Source organism: Protopterus annectens, chromosome 16.part0 (genome assembly GCF_019279795.1).
Source record: "Protopterus annectens isolate FY-2018-M chromosome 16.part0, PAN1.0, whole genome shotgun sequence".
NCBI lineage: Eukaryota > Metazoa > Chordata > Ceratodontiformes > Protopteridae > Protopterus > Protopterus annectens.
Genome location: NC_056750.1, coordinates 786,739,300 through 786,761,482, shown reverse-complemented (window position 1 = coordinate 786,761,482; position 22,183 = coordinate 786,739,300). Strand labels below are relative to the sequence as shown.

At 43.5% G+C, this 22,183-nt stretch overlaps 1 protein-coding gene across 1 annotated transcript in view; it reads right to left on the bottom strand.

Moving 5' to 3' along the window:
* TRAF2 (TNF receptor associated factor 2) overlaps positions 1–22,183 on the bottom strand; it is a 1,028,101-nt gene that overhangs the window by 844,266 nt on the left and 161,652 nt on the right. Inside the window, exon 3 of the mRNA XM_044058477.1 lies at positions 1,165–1,240. Within this exon, the coding sequence (XP_043914412.1) occupies positions 1,165–1,240 (76 nt within the window). The remainder of the gene's footprint in view (positions 1–1,164; positions 1,241–22,183) is intronic.

Genomic DNA, 22,183 nt, shown 5'->3' with positions numbered 1-22,183 from the left:
CACACACACACACACACACACACACACACACACACACACACACACACACACACACACACACACACACACACCCCAGTGGCACCACTGCACACTATGTACAAGGCTGGGAATGCAGGAAGGCCAAAGAAGAAAAAGCTTTGCCTACTTTGAAGCTGATACCAAACCTGGATGTCCTATATCTTTTCTGAACACAGACACTGAGACAGAAAGAATGCTGGGTGGAAGAAAGGCGATATAAAATACAAAGAAATAAAAAAATTATCAAGTGCCAGCAAATCACAAGACTTTTTCATTGTTTCTTCACAATATCTCATGGGAGAAGTTAACTTTATGCTTCAAGGATTATGCTTAATGGATCAGCACTACTGTATCCCAAATCTCACAAGTTCAAGACTGCCAAAAAGTTACTGTTACCTATGCAATGGTCTGGCAAATTTTTAAGACAACCATGCCAACACACTGCAAATGCAGTTTTACTTTTGTAAATGCCAACTCCTTGTCAATACAATGCACTAATGATGAATTAAAGAACTCTGGGTTCAAAGTGAAGCTTTTTCACATTTTCAAACACTACTTCACACTATGATATTGTATTACTTTGATCTTTATCGAGTGGCTTTGAGTTTTGTTTTGCAGTACTTCACACTATGTAGAAATAAAAAAAAAATCAATGATAAATACGCAGACTCATTAAGTTATACATCTGCTGGGGAAAGTAAGTTTTTGCAATTTGAAATCTTCAAAGCAAGTATCAGAATTGCAGTCTATGCACCTTGAAATACATGGAGCACATCACAGAAATCCTACTCTCTGGAAATACTACCAACACTTATAAAAGTGGTCTTCCGCATCTGGTGCGGACAGCCTGATGGGTATTGAGAAGATACAGTAGCAGACTATAAAAAGAGATTCAGCTACTGACCATATCTCCAAGCACCACGAAAAATGTACGTATACTATTTGGATGTTTCTAGATAAACAATACAAGTAAGCACAAGTGGATGTTGTGCAGTTAAGGTAGTAATGAAAATATACATGCATAAATAATCCTAGTTAGGTTAAACAGCAAAAATCTTGGCTTCATAAGCATTTCTGTACCAACTACATGACACACTGACAGCATACATGTGAAGTATATTTTTTTCCTGAAGAAAATTAACTTACCAAAGTTATATCTATTGTGGATTCTTCACCAAATGAACCTTCTTGCAAACATGCAGTACATGTCCGAGGCCCATTACTTCAAAGGAAAAAAAAATAAACGCTTTATTGCAAACAAAATTAATACTACTGCTGTAGAAAAGTGACAGTTGCCTACACCAAATTTGCCCCCTTAAAAGTGACTGCATTCCTATATCATTACAACAGGCTGTGCAAAGTACATTCTATCTTTAATCCTATCTTATTTTAGAAAGGCAGCTAGGTGAATTTACAGGAAAGGCACTGCAAGACGCTCACCGCAGTTTTCACAGCAAAGTAAACATACATTCTCCCTTTGTTTAATAGGTACATGGGCTGATGCTAAAAGGACTAACAACTTGGGACAGCGCAAAATGCAGTATATACACAACATGGTAAAATATATGACCACACAAAGTACATTTATAAAAGTTATAGCACAGAGTTTCTCTTGACCCTCCCTATTTATGCATAAACCAACTGCAGCTTACAAATGCAGCAGCCTAAATTGAATAAAAACTACCAACTTAAAAAGTACTCACTAAACCAGTTGATCTTGAAGATAGCTTTCTGCTATACATGAAATGCTGTACAACATCCTAACCACTAAAATGCCATTAATAATAAACTGCACTTGTGGTGCAAATTGCTCCCTTTACCTCATGTTCATCACTGACTGGAGCCAAGGGGTGAGAGTGACCTCAAAATCATTAGCTTTTAATCCACATTGAAAACAAGGCTGCATCTGTAACAGAACAAAGTGACAAGACTATAAAACTATTAACTTAGAACTTACAGCATATTATGCTATCATACAGATGCTGGAGTATCTCAAAGCCACAGGGAGGGAATATTAGTACTGAAGACAGTGAGCACCCTTCTAAAGATCATTGTACATGAGCAGAAACTCATTCCAGGTCACCATATGTACTGGTGAAATAAGCGGAAACTCTTCCCATGTCACCCATATGTACCGGTGGATTAAGCTGGCTACTATTCCAAGCAGTGCTCCAAAAATAACTGCAAAAGGAAGCAGATGAGGCCTTACAAGGAAGCAGATGAGGCCTTACAAGGAAGCAGATGAGGCCTTACAAGGAAGCAGATGAGGCCTTACAAGGAAGCAGATGAGGCCTTACAAGGAAGCAAGCGACTTCACAGCAAATCATGAACGAAAAGCACTCAAAAAAATGTTCTACTCCCAGAGAAGTCCACACTTCACTGCTTAACAAAAGCATATAGACATCCTCAGTGGACCAGTGGGTCTTGGCCGTGTGGCTATATTCCAGAGACATTCACTAGAAGCAGACTTTGCTGGTAGACTACCTGGTCACTGTTCCAGTCAGTGTTCTTCGTTTTAAGCCTTTTGTGACAAAAAGGCAACATATCTGGCAATTTATCTGTACAAGTCTGTCCAGTAGAGCTACAAGGAAAGAAGTATAGAAAGATTTACCAGCTCTTTATGAACCTGAAGCAAGTGCCATGAACATCTGGGAGGGAGGGGTTATATGCCGTCCATACTCAGTATTCCCAAGGGAAAGTACGAGGCAAGTAAATAGTTTCAGTGGCAGCTCGAAAATCACTCATGAAAGAAAGTAGAATATGTCTTGAAGACAAAGTACGAATCCTTCACATACATGAGCTTAAAAGTTGAAAAACCATCACACTGTGTTGACAGCCACCAAGAAAGTAAAGTACAGTTTTGCAAGTAAACTTACCATCTTAATAGAAGTGGAATGATTACTGCTGCAGTAGCCTACGCTATATGGGTTACATCCTGCAAAGGGTGCAACAGCCAGCCAGCTTCCAAAGCTTCAGGGCACCTTCCACATTTCCAAACCAGTGATCAAGCTTCCGAACAAGTAATCAGCTCGACCTGAACTGATTAAGTCAGATTTGGGCTTCAGAGCTTTCATGCCAACTGAGGAGGCTGCTAAAAACCCAAGGAGGGCAATATTAGAAAAAGAAAATATCCATACCCTGGTTAAAACAAAAAATGGGGCAGGGAGGGTGGTAGCAGCTAGTGCAGCAGCGATGAGTTGAATATTTACTGTTGTGGTACAGTTACTTATACGACTGTACCATGTTCTGCAAAATTATCATTGCTGCAGTAGCCTGAGCTATATAGGTAGATTACTATACCTAGGAAAGACTGGGAGGGATAACATGAGGATCCAGAAGCCCTTGGAGAATGGTTCTAGCAAAGTCAGTCCTCGACACTGAGAAGGAATCTAGTTTACAGGGCTTCGTAAAAAGTATGCACATGGAACCAAGCTGCTGCTTCTAGAATACTTCTAGTATCCAACCCTTTCCAAAAATGGATGAAGCCAAGGTCCCAGTAGAAAGAACCTTAAGCCTGCTTAGAATAGTTTTGCTGTGGTGGAGTGTTTTGGAGACACACTGTCCTTTTTTACCTTTGCAAGAAATTATTAGAAGTTCTAAAAGACTGGTTCTGTCAAGATGGTACCAGAGTTTTTTGTGGATATCCAAGAGAAGGATTATCCTCTCTTTCAATTTTGGGTCCTGGAAAGAAGACAAAGACATGGAGAAAGGCAACTTGACTTAAAGTAAACTCCGATACCACTTTAGGCACAAAAGGAGAATTAGTTCTCAAAGAAACTCCCTCTCTGTGCAAAATGAGATGAGGTTGACCCACCATAAGAACTTGCAACCTAAATACCCATCTTGCAAAAGTCAAAGAAATAAGAAACTACTTCCCATGTCAAGAATCTGAAGCTAGCCTGATGAGCTGGTTCACATGGAGCAAGTTAATTTTTCTAACACAAAAGTAAGACCCCAAGGAGAAGCTACATGTTTTATACGAGGCTTGGGATGAAATCGCCTTCAAAATTTTCGCAAGAGACTACACAAATAGGGAGATCCATGGCCATACATGCTGAAATGACAGACAAATGAACCTTGACTGATGAATAAGACAGGCCATAGGAGAGTAACTCTTACAAATAATGTGGAACCACAAAAACACTAGCCTTAAGGGGGTACAGATTCTTTTCTTGGCACCAATTACAAAACATTTTCCATTTGTAAATGTTATTTTTAAATAGGGTTTCTTGCCTCCATTAATACCTGCTGCAAACCCTCAGAAAAAAAAAACTGCCGAAAGTACATTAAAACCATCATCCAGGCAGTCGGCTGCAGTTGTTTGAGTCCGGTATCAAGCAACCCTGGTCTTGTCAAAAAAATCTAGTCTAAGAGGAAGCTTGCGGTAATTGCCCTGGCCATTCCCAGAATGGAGAACCACTTTTGCTTGGGCCAGAAGGGAATCACCACAATGATATTTAGGGACAACTACAGAATCTTAAGAAACCCAGCCACTTGGGATGCACAAGCTAGTGCTTGTGCCAGTCCCAAGCCCAGATAAATGGGGAGGATTGCGTCAGGAAGGGCATCAGACATGAAACTTGGCCAAATCATTCATGCGGACATCAGTAAATATTTACACACCGGATCAGTCGAGGCCCGGGTTAACAACGACCGCCACCAGTACTGTTAGCCAACAGGGTGCTGGCGGAAACTGGGCTACTGCTGGCCAAAGGAGGAGAGGAGGGGGGAAGGCATGGCCGAAGGCAGGAAGAGAGGAGAAAGACGAACTGTGGTAGTGACAGTCGGAACTTTGAATGTTGGCAGTATGACTGGTATAGGGAGAGAGCTAGCAGATATGATGGACAGAAGGAAGGTTGGTATATTGCGTGTGCAAGAGACCAGATGGAAGGGGAGTAAGGCTAGGTGTATCGGAGGTGGGTTCAAATTGTTTTATCATGGTGTGGATGGGAGGAGAAATGGCGTAGGAGTTATCCTGAAGGAACAGTATGCTAAGAGTGTTTTGGAGGTGAAGAGTGTGGGATACAGTGATGTTTATGAAGCTGGAAATTGATGGTGTAATGATGAATGTTGTTAGTGCATATGCTCCACAAGTTGGTGTGCGATGGACGAGAAAGAAAATAATTTTGGAGCGAGTTGGATGAAGTGGTGATGACTGTACCCAAGGGTGAGTGTGGTGATTGGAGCAGATTTCAATGGGCATTTTGGTGAAGGGAACAGAGTTGATGAGGAAGTGATGGGTAGGGTATGGTGTTAAAACAAAGAAATGCAGAAGGTCAGATGGTAGTGGATTTTGCGGAAAGGATGGACATGGCTGTGGTGAATACGTATTTTAACAAGAGGGAGGAGCATAGGGTGACATACAAGAGTGGAGGAAGATGCACACAGGTGGATTACATCTTATGTAGGAGGGCCAGTTTGAAGGAGATTGGAGACTGTAAAGTGGTGACCGGGGAAAGTGTAGTTAGGCAGCATAGGATGGTGGTTTGTAAGAACCATCATCTGCTCAACCCATTCCCTACCCAAACTGCAAAAAGTCACACAGGAAGTCTTTTCCTCCATTGAAACTTGGTTATCCGATGCCCAATTAATACTCAACCCAAACAAAACTAAACTAAACTACTCATCTTCCAACCCACCAAACATACTCAAAACAGCTCTCACTTTAACACACCAAAAGACAGCACCACTATATACCCAACTGAACACACCAAATTGCTAGGAGTGGAAATAGACAAACTAAAATTTGACATTCACATATCCATGACCATAAAGAAAGTCCACAAAAAACTAGGAGCGTTATACAGAAATAAGCAACTTCTCACCAAAGCAGCAAAGATTTCAATAGCAAATTCCCACCTTATCTCCACCCTACTTTATGCCTCTCCAATATATACCAGCCTAAGGCAATGCAATCTAAACAAGCTAGAGACCTGCTACAACAAAATCGCCAAATTCGCCACAGGGATACCGCAGTCACCACAGTCTCTCACTTGCTGAACTGGACTGGCTTGAACTCCCTCACTTCCTTCAGTGGTATCAACTCTCACTCACCCACAAACTAGTTAACTATCCACTAAATGTCGCATCCCTCCAGAATCTACTCCAACCCTACTGCACCTCCAGGCCACTAAGATCCGGCAACAAAAATCACTTGCAGATCACTAAAGCCAATAACTCTGATGGTGAAGCACTATTCTCTTGCACCATAGCCAAATGATGGAACTCCCTCCCACCCACAATTACCTCCATACCATCATGCACCCACTTCAAAACTTTACTAAAAGCGCACCTAAAAACATGCTGGCTATGCCCTTGCAACTCCCACTCTATCACCCATCCCATCCAACCACTAACTTTCTTTCCACTCCACTAACTACCTTGATTATAGCAAGCTCAGATGCTCATAAGCCTAGTACTTATTATACAGCAGGAACTTCTTATTGTAACATTTGTTAATGTCTGTTATGTACATCACAGATAAAGATTCTAGTAGTCTACTGATGTACTATGTTCTTCATATGTAAATATGTTGTAAGTAATTGCTATGTTAAACTGTTAATTGCTATGTAATCCAATATAACTACGGTCTGATTATTTTAACTGTGGAATAAGATGACGTTTGTGATCAAGAAGAGGAGAAGTGTGAGGGCAGCACCAAGGATCAAATGGTGGAAATTGAAAAAGGATAACTGTGAGGTGGACTTCAGGGAAGAGTTGACAGGCACTGGGTGGCAGTGAAGAGTTACCAATTAGCTGGGTAACCACAGCAGAGCTAGACGGCTACAAATGTGCTTGGTATGACATCTGGACAGAGGAAGAGACGGACAAGGGGACATGGCAGTGGAATGAGGAAGTACAGGAGAGTATACAGAGAAAGAGGCTGGCAAAGGAGAAGTGGGATTGTCAGAGATGAAGAGTATAAGGAGATGAGGTGCATGGCAAAGGGAGGTGGTGAAGGCCAAGGATAACGCATATGAAGAGCTGTATGAAAGGCTGGACACTAAAGAGGGAGAAAAGGACCTGTACTAACTGGCTAGACAGAGGAACGAAGCTAGGAAAGATGTGCAGCAAGTAAAGGTGATGAAGGATAATGAGGGAAACATACTTACAAGCGAGGAGAGTGTGTTGAGCAGATGGGGGGGGGGGGGAGTACTTTGAGGGGTTGATGAATGAAGAGAATGAGAGGGAGAGAAGGTTGGATTATGTGGGGATAGTGAATCATGAAGTGCAATGGATTAGCAAGGAGGAAGTAAGGATAGCTATGAAGACGATGAAGAATGGAAAGGCTGTTGATCCAGATGACATACCTGTGGAAGCATGGAGGTGTTTAGGTGAATTGGCAGTGGAGTTTTTAACCAGACTGTTTAATGAAATTTTGGAAAGTGAGAGGATGCCTGAGGAATGGAGAAAAAGTGTTCTGGTACCGATTTTCAAGCATAAGGGTGATGTGCAGAACTGTAGTAACTACAGAGGGATTACATTGATTAGTCACAGCATGAAGTTATGGGAAAGAGTAGTGGAAGCTAGGTTAAGAAGGGACGTGATGATTTTAGTGATCAGCAGTATGGTTTCATGCTGTGAAAGAGCACTACAGATGCAATGTTTGCTTTGAGAGTTTTGATGGAGAAGTACAGAGAAGGTCAGAAGGAGTTGCATTGCGTTTTTGTAGACTTGGAGAAAGCTTATGACAGGGTGCCTAGAGAGGAGTTGTGGTATTGTACGAGGAAGTCAGGAGTGTCAGAGAAGTATGTAAGAGTAGTACAGGATATGTACGAGAGTAGTGACAGCGGTGAGGTCTGCGGTGGGAGTTACGGATGGGTTTAAGGTGGGATTACATCAAGGATCGGCTTCTTATTTGCAATGGCGATGGACAGGTTGACAGACTAGATCAGACAGATGGACTATGATGTTTGCAGATGACATTGTGATCTGTATCGAGAGTAGGGAACAGGTGGAGGAAACCCTGGAGAGATGGAGATATGCTCTAGAGAGAAGAATGAAGGTCAGCAGGACTAAGACAGAATATATGTGTGTGAATGAGAGGGAGGATAGAGGAATGGTGAGGATGCAAGGAGTAGAGGTGGTGAAGGTGGATGAGTTTAAATGCTTGGGATAAATAGTTCAGAGTAATGGTGAGTGTGGAAGAGAGGTGAAGAAGAGAGTACATGCAGGATGGAGTGGGTGGAGAAGAGTGTCAGGAGTGATTTGTGACAGACTAGTACCAGTAAGAGTGAAAGGGAAGGTCTACAAGAGGGTAGCGAGACCAGCTATGTTATATGAGTTGGAGGCAGTGGCACTGACAAAAAGGTAGGAGTTAGAGCTGGATATGGCAGAGTTAAAGATGTTTTGCACTGGGTGCGACGAGGGAGGACAGGATTAGGACTAAGTATATTAGAGGGTCAGCCCAGGTTGGAAGGTTTGGAGACAAAGCCAGAGAGGCAAGATTACGTTGGTTTGGACGTGTTGAGGAGGGATGCTGAGTATATTGGGAAAGAGATACTAAGGATGAAGCTACCAGGTAACAGGAAAAGAGGAAGGCCTAAGATAAGGTTTATGGATGTGGTGAAAAAGGACATGCAGGCGGTTGGTGTGACAGAGCAAGATGCAGAGGAGAGGAAGAAATGGAAACAGATGATCCACTGTGGCGACCCTTAACGAAAACAGCCAAAAGATGAGAATGACAGAATCTTATTAAGTACCCTGAATATTAGGGGAAAGAGTAAAAAAGCATATAGGAACATTCCTGTCCAAGGAAAAGAAAAAGAATCAGTCTTCCAGGCTTTCTGTGCTAAAAACTATATCCCAGACTACCATGGCTAGTCTCTATAGAGGGAAAAGATCTGGTTCCCCCTTATAGGTTCATAGGTTGGTACTAGGCTATCGGCCCTAGGGCCTATACAAGCCTAGCCATAACAATTCCCTGGCTATTTCTTCCCACACTAGTTACTTCCCTGGACCCCTGTCTAGCAGGGCGAATGGCATGATCCCCGGGGTGAATTTCCTTTCTCCCATCCAATCAAGGTTCCTTTTGAAGACGGCCAAAGAGGCACTCTGCTTGACATGTATAGGCAGTCTATTCTACAGTCTGGGGAGTCTCTGGGTCAGGAACCTATCCCTCCAGCATGTTTTGTTTATTGTGATGACAAGGTTTAGATCCCTGGAGCGTGTGGCTCTGAGGGATTGGGATTTCTTTAAGTGTAGCATGTCCAACAGCTCTGGGTTTGACATGGCCTTGTATGTTAAGCAGAGATCACCTCTGAGTAGACTACATGCGACAGAGTATAGCTGGAGTTTAAGGCGGTCAGTGTAGGGCATCTGCTTTAGGCCTGTGATTCTTTTAGTGAGGTATTTCTACGGCCTTTCCAGTTGTTGCAGATGTCTTGAGAGGTACATACCAAAAGGGGCGTATTCTATAATGGGTCTAATGAGGGATGAGCACAGTGGGACAATGACCTTTTTTCTGGATGAAAAGCCCTTGGTGATGAAGTGTGCCACATAAAAAGATTTCCTGACTGTTGTGGAGATGTGGTTATTGAAGGCGAGACCACTGTCCACCTGTGTCCCCAAGTTTCTTATCACACTTTCGGTGTTTAGTGTACTGCCACCTATGTGGTAATTCATGGGTACATGTTTTTTCCCAAAGGGGATAACTATACATTTCTTGGCACTGAGCTTGAGCCCATGGCTCGGGCACCAAGCATCTGTTTCTGTAAGGCCCTTTTGTAGAGTATCCACATAATTTGGGGATTCAATAATGGCTCCCAGTTTGCAGTCATCTGCGAACTTTGTTAGCCAGAGTCCCTTAGTGTTGGCCTGTACTTCAGAGAAGTAGATGCCAAACAAGAGCGGTCCTAGGACTGAACCCTACTCCACTTGTCTGGATTTGGAGTCTGCTAGTTTTACAGTGTGGGTTCTGTCAGTAAGCCAGTTGGCAACCCATCGAGTGACGTAGGGATCAATGCCCAGCTTAACAAGTCTATCTATGATTCCAGAGTGGGGGATGGTGTCAAAGGCCTTGGCAAGGTCCAGATAGGCTGTGTGGACCACCTTACCCTCGTCCATGGCTCTGGTGACTGATTCGAAGAAGTCAATCAGGTTCAGGAGACATGATCGGCCCTTCACAAACCCAAACTGGGTGGGGTCCAGTGTTTGAAGATTGCCAATGTCTTTGTTTATAAGTTCCACGATACTGCATTCCATGGCCTTGCAGATCAGGCTTGTCAGACTGATAGGGCGGTAGTTCCCAGGATCCAAGGTGGATTCCCCCTTGTGGAGTGGGATAACTGTAGCTGTGCGCCACTCAATGGGCACAAAGCCTGAGGTGAGGCTATGCTTAAACATGGCACTTAGGTGAGATGCCAGTTCATTTTGTAGTTCATGTAGTACACAGCCCGGGATGTCATCTGGCCCCATGGATGCTGTATTCTTAGCTTTGTACAGTGCGTTTTTTTACCCGTGTGGCCATTATTACCGGGAATTGGCAATCTACCGGTACTGAGATGTACCTTGCCTGTTTATGTCCCACATCACCTGTAGAGGTCCTAGGAACTAGATACGACAGCGTTGAGACTATTTAGGAGAACCAACTTTTTTTAAGCTTACTTTGGTCTTTTTTTTTTTTTGATCAACCTTGCACTTATTTTCATAGATACTGCTCCCAAGCAAAGTCCGAGGTGTCTGTGTTGGAGCAAGAGGGTAGAATAGGAGACCTGGATTCAGAAGACTGTTTTACTTCACCATATTATCTCCCCTTCCACAAATTCCAAAACTGGAATCTAAAAAATCAAGGGATGTTGATGGGACCCATACAGATTATGGATATTGTACATTTCATATGGAATTCCTGGAAGAAGTATTGTGAGTATCATAGATGCCATAATCCCCAGAATCCTGAGGAATTCCCTTGCTGATATGGAAGCCTAAGTGGGAAAACCTTAAGAATAGATTTAAATACAGATAGTACCACTTTGTAAGATCTTACCAATACAGTAGTTGTCCTACTTGTCACTACACAAGTATTGGTTATATTTGGGATATCTGGTCAAGGACAGCCTAACGGCAGACCAAGATACCAAAGACTTTACACCTCCCCTGGTATTGTACAGACGAATGTCCTGTGTGACTTGCGTATGCCTAATCCTCAGAACTCAAGTGCCCCAGGAGAACCAGAGCAACCCCAGTCAAACAAATGCCCATCCAGGAAGGGAAACATGAGATAACAAAAACCGCTCAGCCAACAGGAAGGCAACAGAAAAATAAAAGGGGGCTGGAAGGAGGAAACAAATACTGTAGCAGTGACCAGGACAACTGCTGTTATGGTAAGATGTTGGACAACTGTATTATGTCCTTCACTGCTGCAGCAGTCTTTACACTTGGGAGAGTACAAAAGCTGCAGGAAAATACGAAAGGAGGAGGGAAGAGAAGAGCCATCCACAAACCCATGAAGGACAGCCCAGGCAATGGCATCCAACTTGTGCTTGGGAAAAGTGTGAACAGAAGACCAAGTAGCAGCCTCCAGGATGGATCTAGTATTCAGACCTTTGAAAAAGCACCAAAATGAGGGTACTGCCTTGGTTGAACGAGGATGGATAGGGGTGAAAAGCTGCTTGCCATGAAAAAGATAAGCCAAAATGACCTTTGCTTAATGCTGCCAAACCCAATTTTCTGGCATGAAAGGAAACGAAGCTGCTCAGGATTTTCTGATGCCTTTTGTCATATCCAAGTAATACCGGTGTAATACCTTCTCACTAACAAATTGTGGGGAAGGAAAGGAGGGATGATGAATAAACTGATTCAGAACAAATCAATAACCATCTGGGGACATAAAAGGATTAATATGACAGCAGGAAGATGTAAAGGCTTTGATACACTGGCAGGACATTAGGTTATCCTCAGTGGGATCTCTGTACAAAAAATACTGTTAACAGTGGTAATGAAGAAAATTTTTTTTTTCTCCTGTGGAAGAAAAGCTATTTGAACTTGGGTTCTGTCAGACACCACAGAAAAACAATCCTGTAAGGATTCATAAAATACTGTTGAATGTTCTCTTGAAACCCCAGCCTGCAGAGCGATTAGTTACCCAACAGAGAGAGATTCCTGGCACTTTTGAAAAAGACTTTTGCAAAGACAAGCAAGTGATCTAAATAAAGACAATGCAAACACCATGTAGTCTTGCAGCAGGCTATCACAGGAGCCGGACAATGAACACCCTTAGAGCTGTAGATAGACCAAAGGGTAATGTAGAGAACTGAATGTGCTCCATACACAGAAAACCCAGGAACAGCCTTAGGTCAACTGGTGCCCTAGGCAAAAGGGCTCCACAGCTCCCCCACCACACCACCTGGTGCCCCCATCCTGGTCTACCTACACCAAATAAATACTGGAAAAGCACCCTTGCTAGAGTGACGTCCTAGGCAGCCGCCTAGAGTTGGCCTATGCCCAAGGCCAGCTATGAGAAAACCTTAAGTAATACCTGGAATTTGGACCTATAGGAATGTGATGATATGAACCTAGCATTTATGGTCACAAACTCAAATGGGGAATAAGAGAGACGTTGTAAAGTGACATTACTTTGAACTTTGGCACTATTACAAACTAGTTCAGAAAGGAAAGGTCCAGAACTGGTCACCAAAAAGTTGCTCTCTTTTGCATCAGAAACGTCTTTGAATAAAAAAATATAATGGAGGAGGAACATCTTCTCTCACCACCTGAGCTAACATATGCTGGGATGACGAGATGGAGGGAGGGGATGACTTTGGTCTGGTGGAAAAGGAGGAATCCGTCAAAAAGGAGGAAAGGCTCCCACAGCCATCTGTAACCTTGATGGATTACTCTCTGATCCAGCCTTCTGAAACAATCTGAGAATCAAACTTTGCGAAAGAATTATGGGATTGCCAGGGTGGGAAGTCCTCCATAGAGTAATTCAGACATAGCGCCCTTTGTTCAGGGGGGGGGGGGGGGGTGGCGTCATAGTTTCCAGCTTTCTTTTTGGAAACTCCTTGCCACTGTTTTTTTAAAGCATCTACTTACCAGCCATTTGCTTAGGCAGTTAGTTTTTGTTGTTACTGAAAGCTGAAGAGGGAACATTAAATCCACTGTAAAACTTGGAGAAGGCAAAAAAAAAAAAAAAAAAAAGAAATTCACTATTCACTGAATCAGCTTCCCTCTCTCTCATCACACATTTTAATGATATCTATAGCATAAGGTCCAAAAAACTACTTCTCTACCAAAGACAGAATTCAAAATATGACGTTTGACCTCCACTGGGAGGTTTTGAGAATGCAGACAGGCAAACCTCACCATAACAGCTTCAGTGACAACAGCCCTGTAAGTGGCATCAGCAGAGTCATAGGTTCATTTCAAACAATGGGTAGTCACTTGAGAGACCAAAGAAACTACGCTACACAAAGCAAAGTTCTCTTCACAAGAGGCAACAGATGCCAATCATGGTCTCACAAGTGCAAGCATGAACTTCTACACAAGAACCTGGCATGAGAATTTTTAAATCTGTTGCCAAAGGAAATACTTTTTGCACAAAATTTATCAAAAGCCTTTCTATCTTTGTCAGAAGGATGTTTATCAGCAGCTGGGTTTACAAAAGAACAGTTGCTGTGTCAGAGCTGAGTGAATGTAAAAAACTTAGGACTATAAAGTTCCTCAGTTATGTCTTTTAAATGCATCAGGCAGACACTTTTGTCACAGCTTGCAACTTCCCTGACATTCTCCAAAACTGTCTGGAAATTCCAGTTGTAACCAATAATTGAGACAGAATCAATGTTTTTTCCAAATGAAACAAAGGATTCATTCTGGAAACAGTCTCAGAGAGATTACCCTTCAAAAGGGACTGGCCAAAGTCACACTCTCCTCATAATCAGAGTCAAAAGTCTGGGGAGCCACAATAAGTTGTCCCTTCATACTTATTTTGAGGTTCGGTCTCTCTTGAAAATGAATAATCCCTTTTTCTTTTATCAGTAACAGCCATACAAGAAACCTGCACTAAACCAAACTCAAATGATTCCTGTCCGGCACCACAGACAGATGAAAATTTTTTTCTGATAGGAGAAGAAACAGACCTAGAATTGCCAGCAGTAGCCTCCCTAAGAGTGGGCACAGCTTTTTTTGGCTAAGCAGGGACTCATTCCCTGCCCATTCTCCCAAAACTGAGGAGACCAGCTTCTCCCCTTCCCACGAAGGGCATACCAACAGCCACAAAGCAAATGTCAGCCCCCCCCCCCAAGTCCAAGACTGCTCTAGAGACTACACCAGTGATGACCCCCCCCCCCCAAAAAGGAGTGATCCAAGGAACCTGCTTTGGCCATTGCAGAGTCACCACCTGTGGCAAAGGCATTTTGTCAGGCTGCATTGGTAACAAATGCTGCTTAACAATTTTCTGACTGAAGGTAGAACCCAGGAAAAGTACAGTTGTATAAAATAAATGGTAGATGTCCTTGCCTTCACCGTTGCAGTATTCATAACTTATGGGAGAGTGCTAAAGCTCAAGAAACTTGGAGGAAGCAGCAGTACAGCCCTCTAAGAAGCCATGATACATGGCATTAGCAAAAACAGCTCTAGCACTGGAGATACCATCCAGCTTGCAATATTTTGTAAAGGTATGCACAGAAGTCCAGGTAGCTGCATCAAGAACAGAATTAGTGTCAGAGCCCTTGAAAAAAGCACCAGAAGCCACAGCTCTAGTAGAATGAGGCTTTACAGAAGGAAGGCTCTCACCATGAAAAGTATAACAAAGAAATAGCCTTTGAAATCCAAGTAGAAATAGTTTGCCTGGAAACGGTCAATCCTAAAGACCTCTAATGAAAGGAAAACAACTGATCAGATTTTCTGATAGCTTTAGTATTATCCAAATAAAATCTGAACAGTCTATGCACGTGTAAGGTATGCAGCACCCTCTCACTGTCAGACTGTGGAGAGGGGAAAAGTAGGCAAATTAATAGACTGATTAAGTGATAACTCATAATCCACCTTGGGCATAAAAGGATTAGTATGCAAGGACACCCTGTCCTCATAAAATATCAAAAAAGCCAGGCAACCAAAAAGGCTTGCAACTCTGACACCAGTCTGGCAGAAGTAAGAGCTAACAAAAGAACAGTCTTCCAAGAACAATGTTACGAGAAAGCTGAAAACAGCAGGCTCAAAAGGGATCCTATTACATTGTCGAATGTTTAGGTTGTCTAACACCTAAACGTCGAAACCTAAACGAACACTCAAAACCTCGACCGGCCAATTATGCAAATTTTTTCCCAGGGAAAAAGTTTGTTTGGCCGTCATCGGAGATTTGGGGGGGGGCTTTGCGCCCCACAGTCCCCCTAACTATATGTGTGTGTGTGTACATACATATATAGTTAGGGGGACTGTGGGGCGCAACCCCCCCCCCCACACTTGATTTTGGGTTTTAAAGTATGTTTGTTTATTTTTTTTTTATTTTTTGTTGGCCAAAGTGAATTTTTTCACGGTAAAAAAATTTGCATAATTGGCCAGTCGAGGTTTTGAGTATTCAACATTTAGGTATAGACGTTTAGGCATTTGACAACCTAAGTGTTCAATGTTCTAATATAGACACTGCTCAAAAGGAGCCAGAGTCAATTTCTCCAGAATGAAATTAAGATTCCAGGGAGGAGGAACAAGCTTCCTGGGAAGTTAATATTAAAGGACGCCTTTAAGAAATTGCTTCGCCTCAATCTAGAAGCTAATGGAGGAGTTAAAGGCAAACAAGCAGAAAGAACTGATAGGTGGGCCTTAACAGAAGAACAGGCCAAACCAGCATTGAGCAACTCACAAGTGAGAGATTGAGAGAACCAAAGAACATTCACAGTAAGTGGGTCCAGATCACGAGAAAGACACCAAATAGAAAACCTCTTCCATTTAAGCAAGTAGATTTTCTAAGCAGGTTTCCTGGCCTCCTGCAGGACCTGCAGCACATCCTCAGAAAAAAAAAAAAAAAAGTGTCTATGAGGAATCAAAACCTTATCACCCACGTCAGTTGAAGCGTGGACAGGTGGGGATGGATGAGATATCCCTTGTCTTGTTTAAGTAAATCCACCCTGTGAGGTAACTTGTGATGACTGCCCTTGGCTATATGCAGAAATAGCAGGAACCAGTGCGACTGCAGCCAAAAGGGAGTCACCAACAAGACTTTGGGACCATCCTGTTGAACCTTGACTAGGACTCTCAGAATGAGAGGAAGGGAAGGGAATGCAGGGCATCCACCTTCCATACCCGATGACCTGGGACTATGGCTCAAAACAGAAGTTGTCTGTTTAGAGGGGAGGCAGAGATCTACTTGAGGAGTACCCCACTAGTGAACAACGTCTAGAAACACATCCATGTGAAGCATCCATTCATGGGACACAGTGAAGAACTTGCTCAGAGCGCCTGCCACAATATTCTGGATCTGAAGAAATATAAACTGCCTGAAGAGTCATTTGATACTAGACAGCCAGATCCCAAACCAGAAGTGCCAACCAGTAAAGAAGGTAAGATTTTGTTCTCCCATTTGTTGATATACCACACAACTGTGATATTGTCTGCAAATACCTCGAGAGGCCCCAGAGAGAAAGAGGATGAAAGGGCTGAAGAGCAAGCATAAGAGCTCTCATCTCCAAGATGCTGATGTGCTCCTTCTGTTGACAAAGGAGACACACTCCCTGAACCTTCAGGGAGCCAAATGTTGCTCCACATCCCACATCTGAAGCGTCTGTGAACAGATTCCGAGAAAAGAGGAGGATGAAAAGCGTTCCTATTAAATGACAGTCCTGATCGAACCTGAAAGTACGAAAAGGCAAAACAGCGAAATGACATATATGCAAATTCTTCCCTGGGAAAGAAATCGCTTGTCCGCTTCCATTACTTTGCCATTTTCGTGACTGTAGTGCAATCTTGGAGATGGTATATTTAAGTAGGGGGGTGTGGAGGGCAAAGCCCCCCACTTTATGCAATGTTTTATTTCTTTTTTGTGGAACAGCAATTTTTTTCCCCTGGGGGGGGGGGGGGGTTCGCTGTTCTAAGCATTCGAGATTGTAAGCTTTCGCTTACATGGGTTCGATAAATCACTTTAAGCGTTCGATGATTTAACAGACCTGGATGAAAAGGGATTCCTGGATTCAGAGACAACTGCTGAATCCACCACAGATGTTCCTTTTTGTAAAATGTCCTTATATTCACTGCTGCAGTATTCCTTACTAAATGCGATTACCTGCTGTGAAGCCCTCCATCCAGTTTACAAAAGATTTCCATTGCTTTAAGGTACGCTGAACGTCACCCGTTTACTCCTTGCTTAAGGTAGAGCATGAAGGTGACGTTCAGGTGTACCATCCTCAGAACTTTTTTGCCACCAGTCCAGTCTGTTGCATATATCAGTTTTTTTTTCCCACCATTTTCTGTTTATTGGCTTTTCTGCGCTGACACCAGATTGCTGGAGTTCTCACAGTTGCAGATAAGTACCCACCTGGGTTTTTGGTTATTTTTTTCTGTTTTAGTGCCATTTGGAGTCAAGGTCATCCAAAAAGGGTAAATACCAGTGTGGGAGACTGATTCCCCATAAAGACAGTCACAATAAGTGTCTTTTTTGCCTTGGTGCTACTCACGGCCACATGTCTTGTTCAATTTGTCAGGAGTTTGTCCCCAGAACTCTTCGTAGTAGGCTTTCTTCCCTTTCCTTGTACCTAGAGAACCAGTGACAAGCTTCTTGCTGCAGGTACTATGAATGGAACTTCCTGCCCCAAGGGTCAGACATCTTGGGAAGAAGGTGCATAAGGTAAGGCCGGAACCTTCCACTGTCCAGCCTCTGCAGGGTGTTTCTCTTGAGGTTATTATGCACCCGAAGACTCACCCGGTTGTTTTGTCAGATTCTACCATGTCAGAGTTGGAGGCCAGTGAGGATTTGGCAGGCAGCACTTCCGACAAGGCTTTTCAGGAGTCTGATTTAGGTCTTCAGAGGGAACCACAGTTGATTGTTTCTAAAGGTCTAATTGGGTTCTGCAGTTTCACTTTCGGGTCTAATTGGGTTCTGCAGTTTCTTTCAGGTCTAATTGGGTTCTGCAGTTTCTTTCAGGAAGAGGTTCCTACTGCAGTTGGGGAATGCCATCCTGAGTCTGGCCCTTCTCAGGTTTCCAGGACAGCGGTCTCTTTGAAGAAGAAACAGAAGACTAACCAGGTCTCTTCTGCTCTTAGGGGTCCACAAAGCGAGTGGCAGGCCTTTACTCAGGGGTTACTTAATGCTTTACTGTCGTTGCGGCCTCAAGGGGTTTCAGTTCCTGCTCCTCCTTGATCCGCCTCTTCCCCTAAAAGACCCAAATAATTCCATTCTTCTGAGGTGGATTCTGATGATGACTCCCTTGCTTATTCTGCCCAGATTCCTTCTCCTTTAGACTAGAAGTCTGAGGAGAAAGATTCTCATACTCTTGATAATCCCTCTGAGGAAATTTCCTTTGGGGATACAATCTCTAGGATGGACTTTAAAGTGGGATTGTGCCCAGGTTTCGGACATCCATAAGAGACATTATGAGTTACTGCAAATGGAATCTCCTAAACCTGCGACCATTCCTCCTGTCTTGCCTACTTTATTGGATGTTTTTTCCTCTGCCTCTAAAGCGTCAGGTTTTACAAGGTGACTGAGGTTTGTTCCTTTTTGTTTAAATGATCTGCTGCTGACCCCTCTTGTGGTGTCTGTAGCATCTGATAAGCCATCTCAATTGCTTCCTTTGTCCAAGTTACTGCCTTCTGAAAAGGCCAGTAGGACTATAGATAGGCTGGGTAAGAAAAGTTTATTCTTCCTCTACCCTGGCCATATTTCTAGGTATGTCTTGGCTCTTCTTTCTCAGGCCCGTCAGGTTCTTTCTGATCTTTCAGACGGAGGGGTAAATCTTTTGCTTTTTCCTTGCTTGGGACCTCCTCTCAGGTAGTTTGTCATTCTATCAAGTGTAGTTATGATGCTGCAGATGCCTCTTCAAGGGCTACTTCTGGCTCAGTTCTGAGTAGATATTCATGGCTTCGGCTTCAAATTTAGCCTTAAGTTGCTAGATGCGCCTCTGGATAATACTCTTGTTTGGTGAAGAGGCTGCTGGTTTAAGTCTCTTCAGGACAAGGGGAAGGCTTTACAGAAGCTTAAGCATGTCTGTTTCGCCTGTGCCTAAATTTCAACAGAAATAGTTGTGTATGAACTTGCCATAACCTTAGATGTCCTTCTCTTCCATGTTGCAGTATGCACAACAGTAGGGATTGGTGCTTGCAGTGCCACCGTCCGGCCAGTATACCAAAGTCTTTGTTTCAGGAGGGCATATGTGACGTCTCTCACCAGGGCCATAAACAGACGTTAAGTATAAAAGTGACGTCTGCACATACTCTCATCAAAATTGTTTTGACGCATACAGTAGTGCTTCTGTGGTTGACAAGGAGGGTCCTAATAAGAGACCCTTAGACTTAAATGTAGGCTAGTTCCAGGGCAGTAGGATGGTTGTGTAGGTTGAGATTAGGGGAGATGATGGCAATGTGCCCACAGATAACTCCTGGGTTAGTTGTCAGAAAGAGACGGGGGTTGGGGGGCGGGGGGTGGGACTGAATACTGCATTATGGAAGAGAAGGACATCCAAGGCTATGGTAAGTTCTTGCACAACTATTCTATGCCCTTCTATTCTCATGTTGCAGTACTCATAACTGTAGGGAGAGCACCAGAGTTTTAATTATGAACCTGGGAGGAGGAATGGGTCCTGTGGTCAAGTAGATCCTGTAGGATAGTCCTGGGAAATCCTGTTCTAGCATGGGATGCTATCTCCAGCTTGCAGTGCTTGGTGAAGGTGTGTACTGAGGTCCAAGTGGCTGCTTCTAAAATGAAAAAGGAGTCCATGCCTTTGAAAAAGACAGTAGAAGAATCAGCTGCTCTGGTTGAATGAGGTTTAATATGACCTTGCAAGGATTTTCCATGGTGGAAGTAGCACAAGGAAATGGACTTTGAGATCCAAGAGGCAATGGTCTGCTTAGAGACAGCTTTCCATAGGGCTCTGGGATGGAAGAAAATAAACAGATCAGATTTCCTGATCTATCCTTTGTTTTGTCTAAGTAATATCGAAGTTGTCTATGTACACCCAGGGAATGTAGGGTCCTTTTGGAGGCATTTTGTGGATGAGGGTAAAAAACTGGTAGGTTAATGAATTGATTCAATGAAAGTTTATTACCCACCTTGGGCATGAAGGCAGGGTTGGTCCTGAGGACCATTCTGTCCTTGTGGAAAACCAGGTAGTGAGAGATGGCCATAAGAGCTTGGATCTCAGACCCTCCTGGCAGAGGTGAGGGCTACTAGCAGAACTGTTATCAGTGTGCATAGCTTCAGGGAAACCGGGTGCTGGTTAAAAAGGGGGGGGGGGGTTAGCTTTTCCAATACAAAATTTAGGTGCCACGGAGGAGGAATGGGTATCCGGGAGGTTTGATGTTGAGGACTCCCTTCTGAAAAAGTTCGACTTCCAGTCTGGATGCCAGAGGGAGTGAAAAGGGCAGACAGGCAGAAATGGTAGACAGATGGACTTTGATTGAAGAATATGTTAGACCTGATTGCAGAAGCTCACACAAGTAGGACAGGACCCAGGGTACGGGAATAGTGAGAGGGCCCTGGTTGTTCCTACGACACCAACTGGAGAATCTGCGCCACTTAGCTACACAGTTTCTCCTAGTGCTAGGTTTTCTGGCCTCCTGCAGAACATGGAATACATCCTCTGAATATACGTGTCTGCAAGGGATCATAATCTTATCACCCATAAGGTCAATTCTAGGTTGTTCACCTGTGGGTGTAGCAGAAAACTAGAAGTTATATACTCACCATAATGTTCGATGTATGTGGTCCATCTCGCCTCACATTCTTACTCATGGTTTCGGAGCCGAACATCTGCTCCGACTCGGCCAACTTATTTTTCTAGCACAAAGTCTCTAATTGGCTGGGCTAACCTGGTATCCCATGTTGCACTGCTCCATAACCCCAGATCTAGTTTTCAGTCACACCTCATGCACAACCACAGTTCTGAACAGTAGAACACTAACCAGAGCAGCAAAGAAAACATAACCAATACCGAAGGGTACTGAAGACAAATGTCGCCTCCAAATCCTCCAGGAGGAGGGAAGGTGGGAGGGAACGCAAGAATGTGAGGCGAGATGGACCACATACATCGAACATTATGGTGAGTACATAACTTCTAGATGTTATGTGGTCCAATCTCGCCTACATTCTTACTCACGGGACAGCGTCCCCAGCACCTCTATAATAGCATTTATCACTGCTAGCATTTCTTTTTGATTGATGTGAAGGTGCTTTTCTTTTTGGGTCCATTTGCCCTGAATGCACCGGTCTGTCATGTGCGCCCCCCCAGGCGTAGTCCGAGGCGTCTATTGTGATGACTTTATCTGCTTGAGGCCTGCTGAATGGAAGACCCGAGTTTGTTTGACATGCTTGAGCCCACCACAGAAATTCCTTTTGCAGACATGGAATTAGTGGTATCATTGTTTCCAAACTGTGGCTGTGTTGAGACCATATGTTTTTTAGGTACCATTGTAGTTTTCTCATATGCAGCTTTGCACATGGGATTAGTAAGATGCAAGATGCCATGAATCCCAGAGCCTGCAGGATTTTCCTTGCAGTCAGCCTGGTGCAATTTGCCAGTGTTCTGAAATATTGAATTAGTTGCCCCTGCTTCTCTGGCGTGAGGTAGGCCATCTGGGTGTTTGTGTCCAAATTGGCACCCAGGAAAATTATCTTCCGAGAGGGTATTAGTCTTGATTTCTCTTTGTTGACTGTGTATCCTAGAGAGTTTAATAACATTATTACATAAGCCAGATGTTTCAGAAGAATGTGCTTGCTGTCCGCTTGGATCAGGCAGTCGTCCAAATAAGGGTATATTTGTATCCCTTGAAGTCTGCAGTAGGCAATTACTGATGCCAGGCATTTCGTGAATACTCTGTAGATAAACCAAAGGGCAATGCAGAGAATTGATAATGTATTGAACCTGCAAGAAATCTGAGGTATCTTCTGCAATTTTGTCTGATTGGGACATGCAGGTATGCCTCCTTGAGGTCCAATGTTACCAGCCAAGACTCCTTGCCCAGCATGGGAAGAAGTTGCTGTAGAGTGAGCATCTTGAATTTTGGTACGAGTAGGAATGTGTTT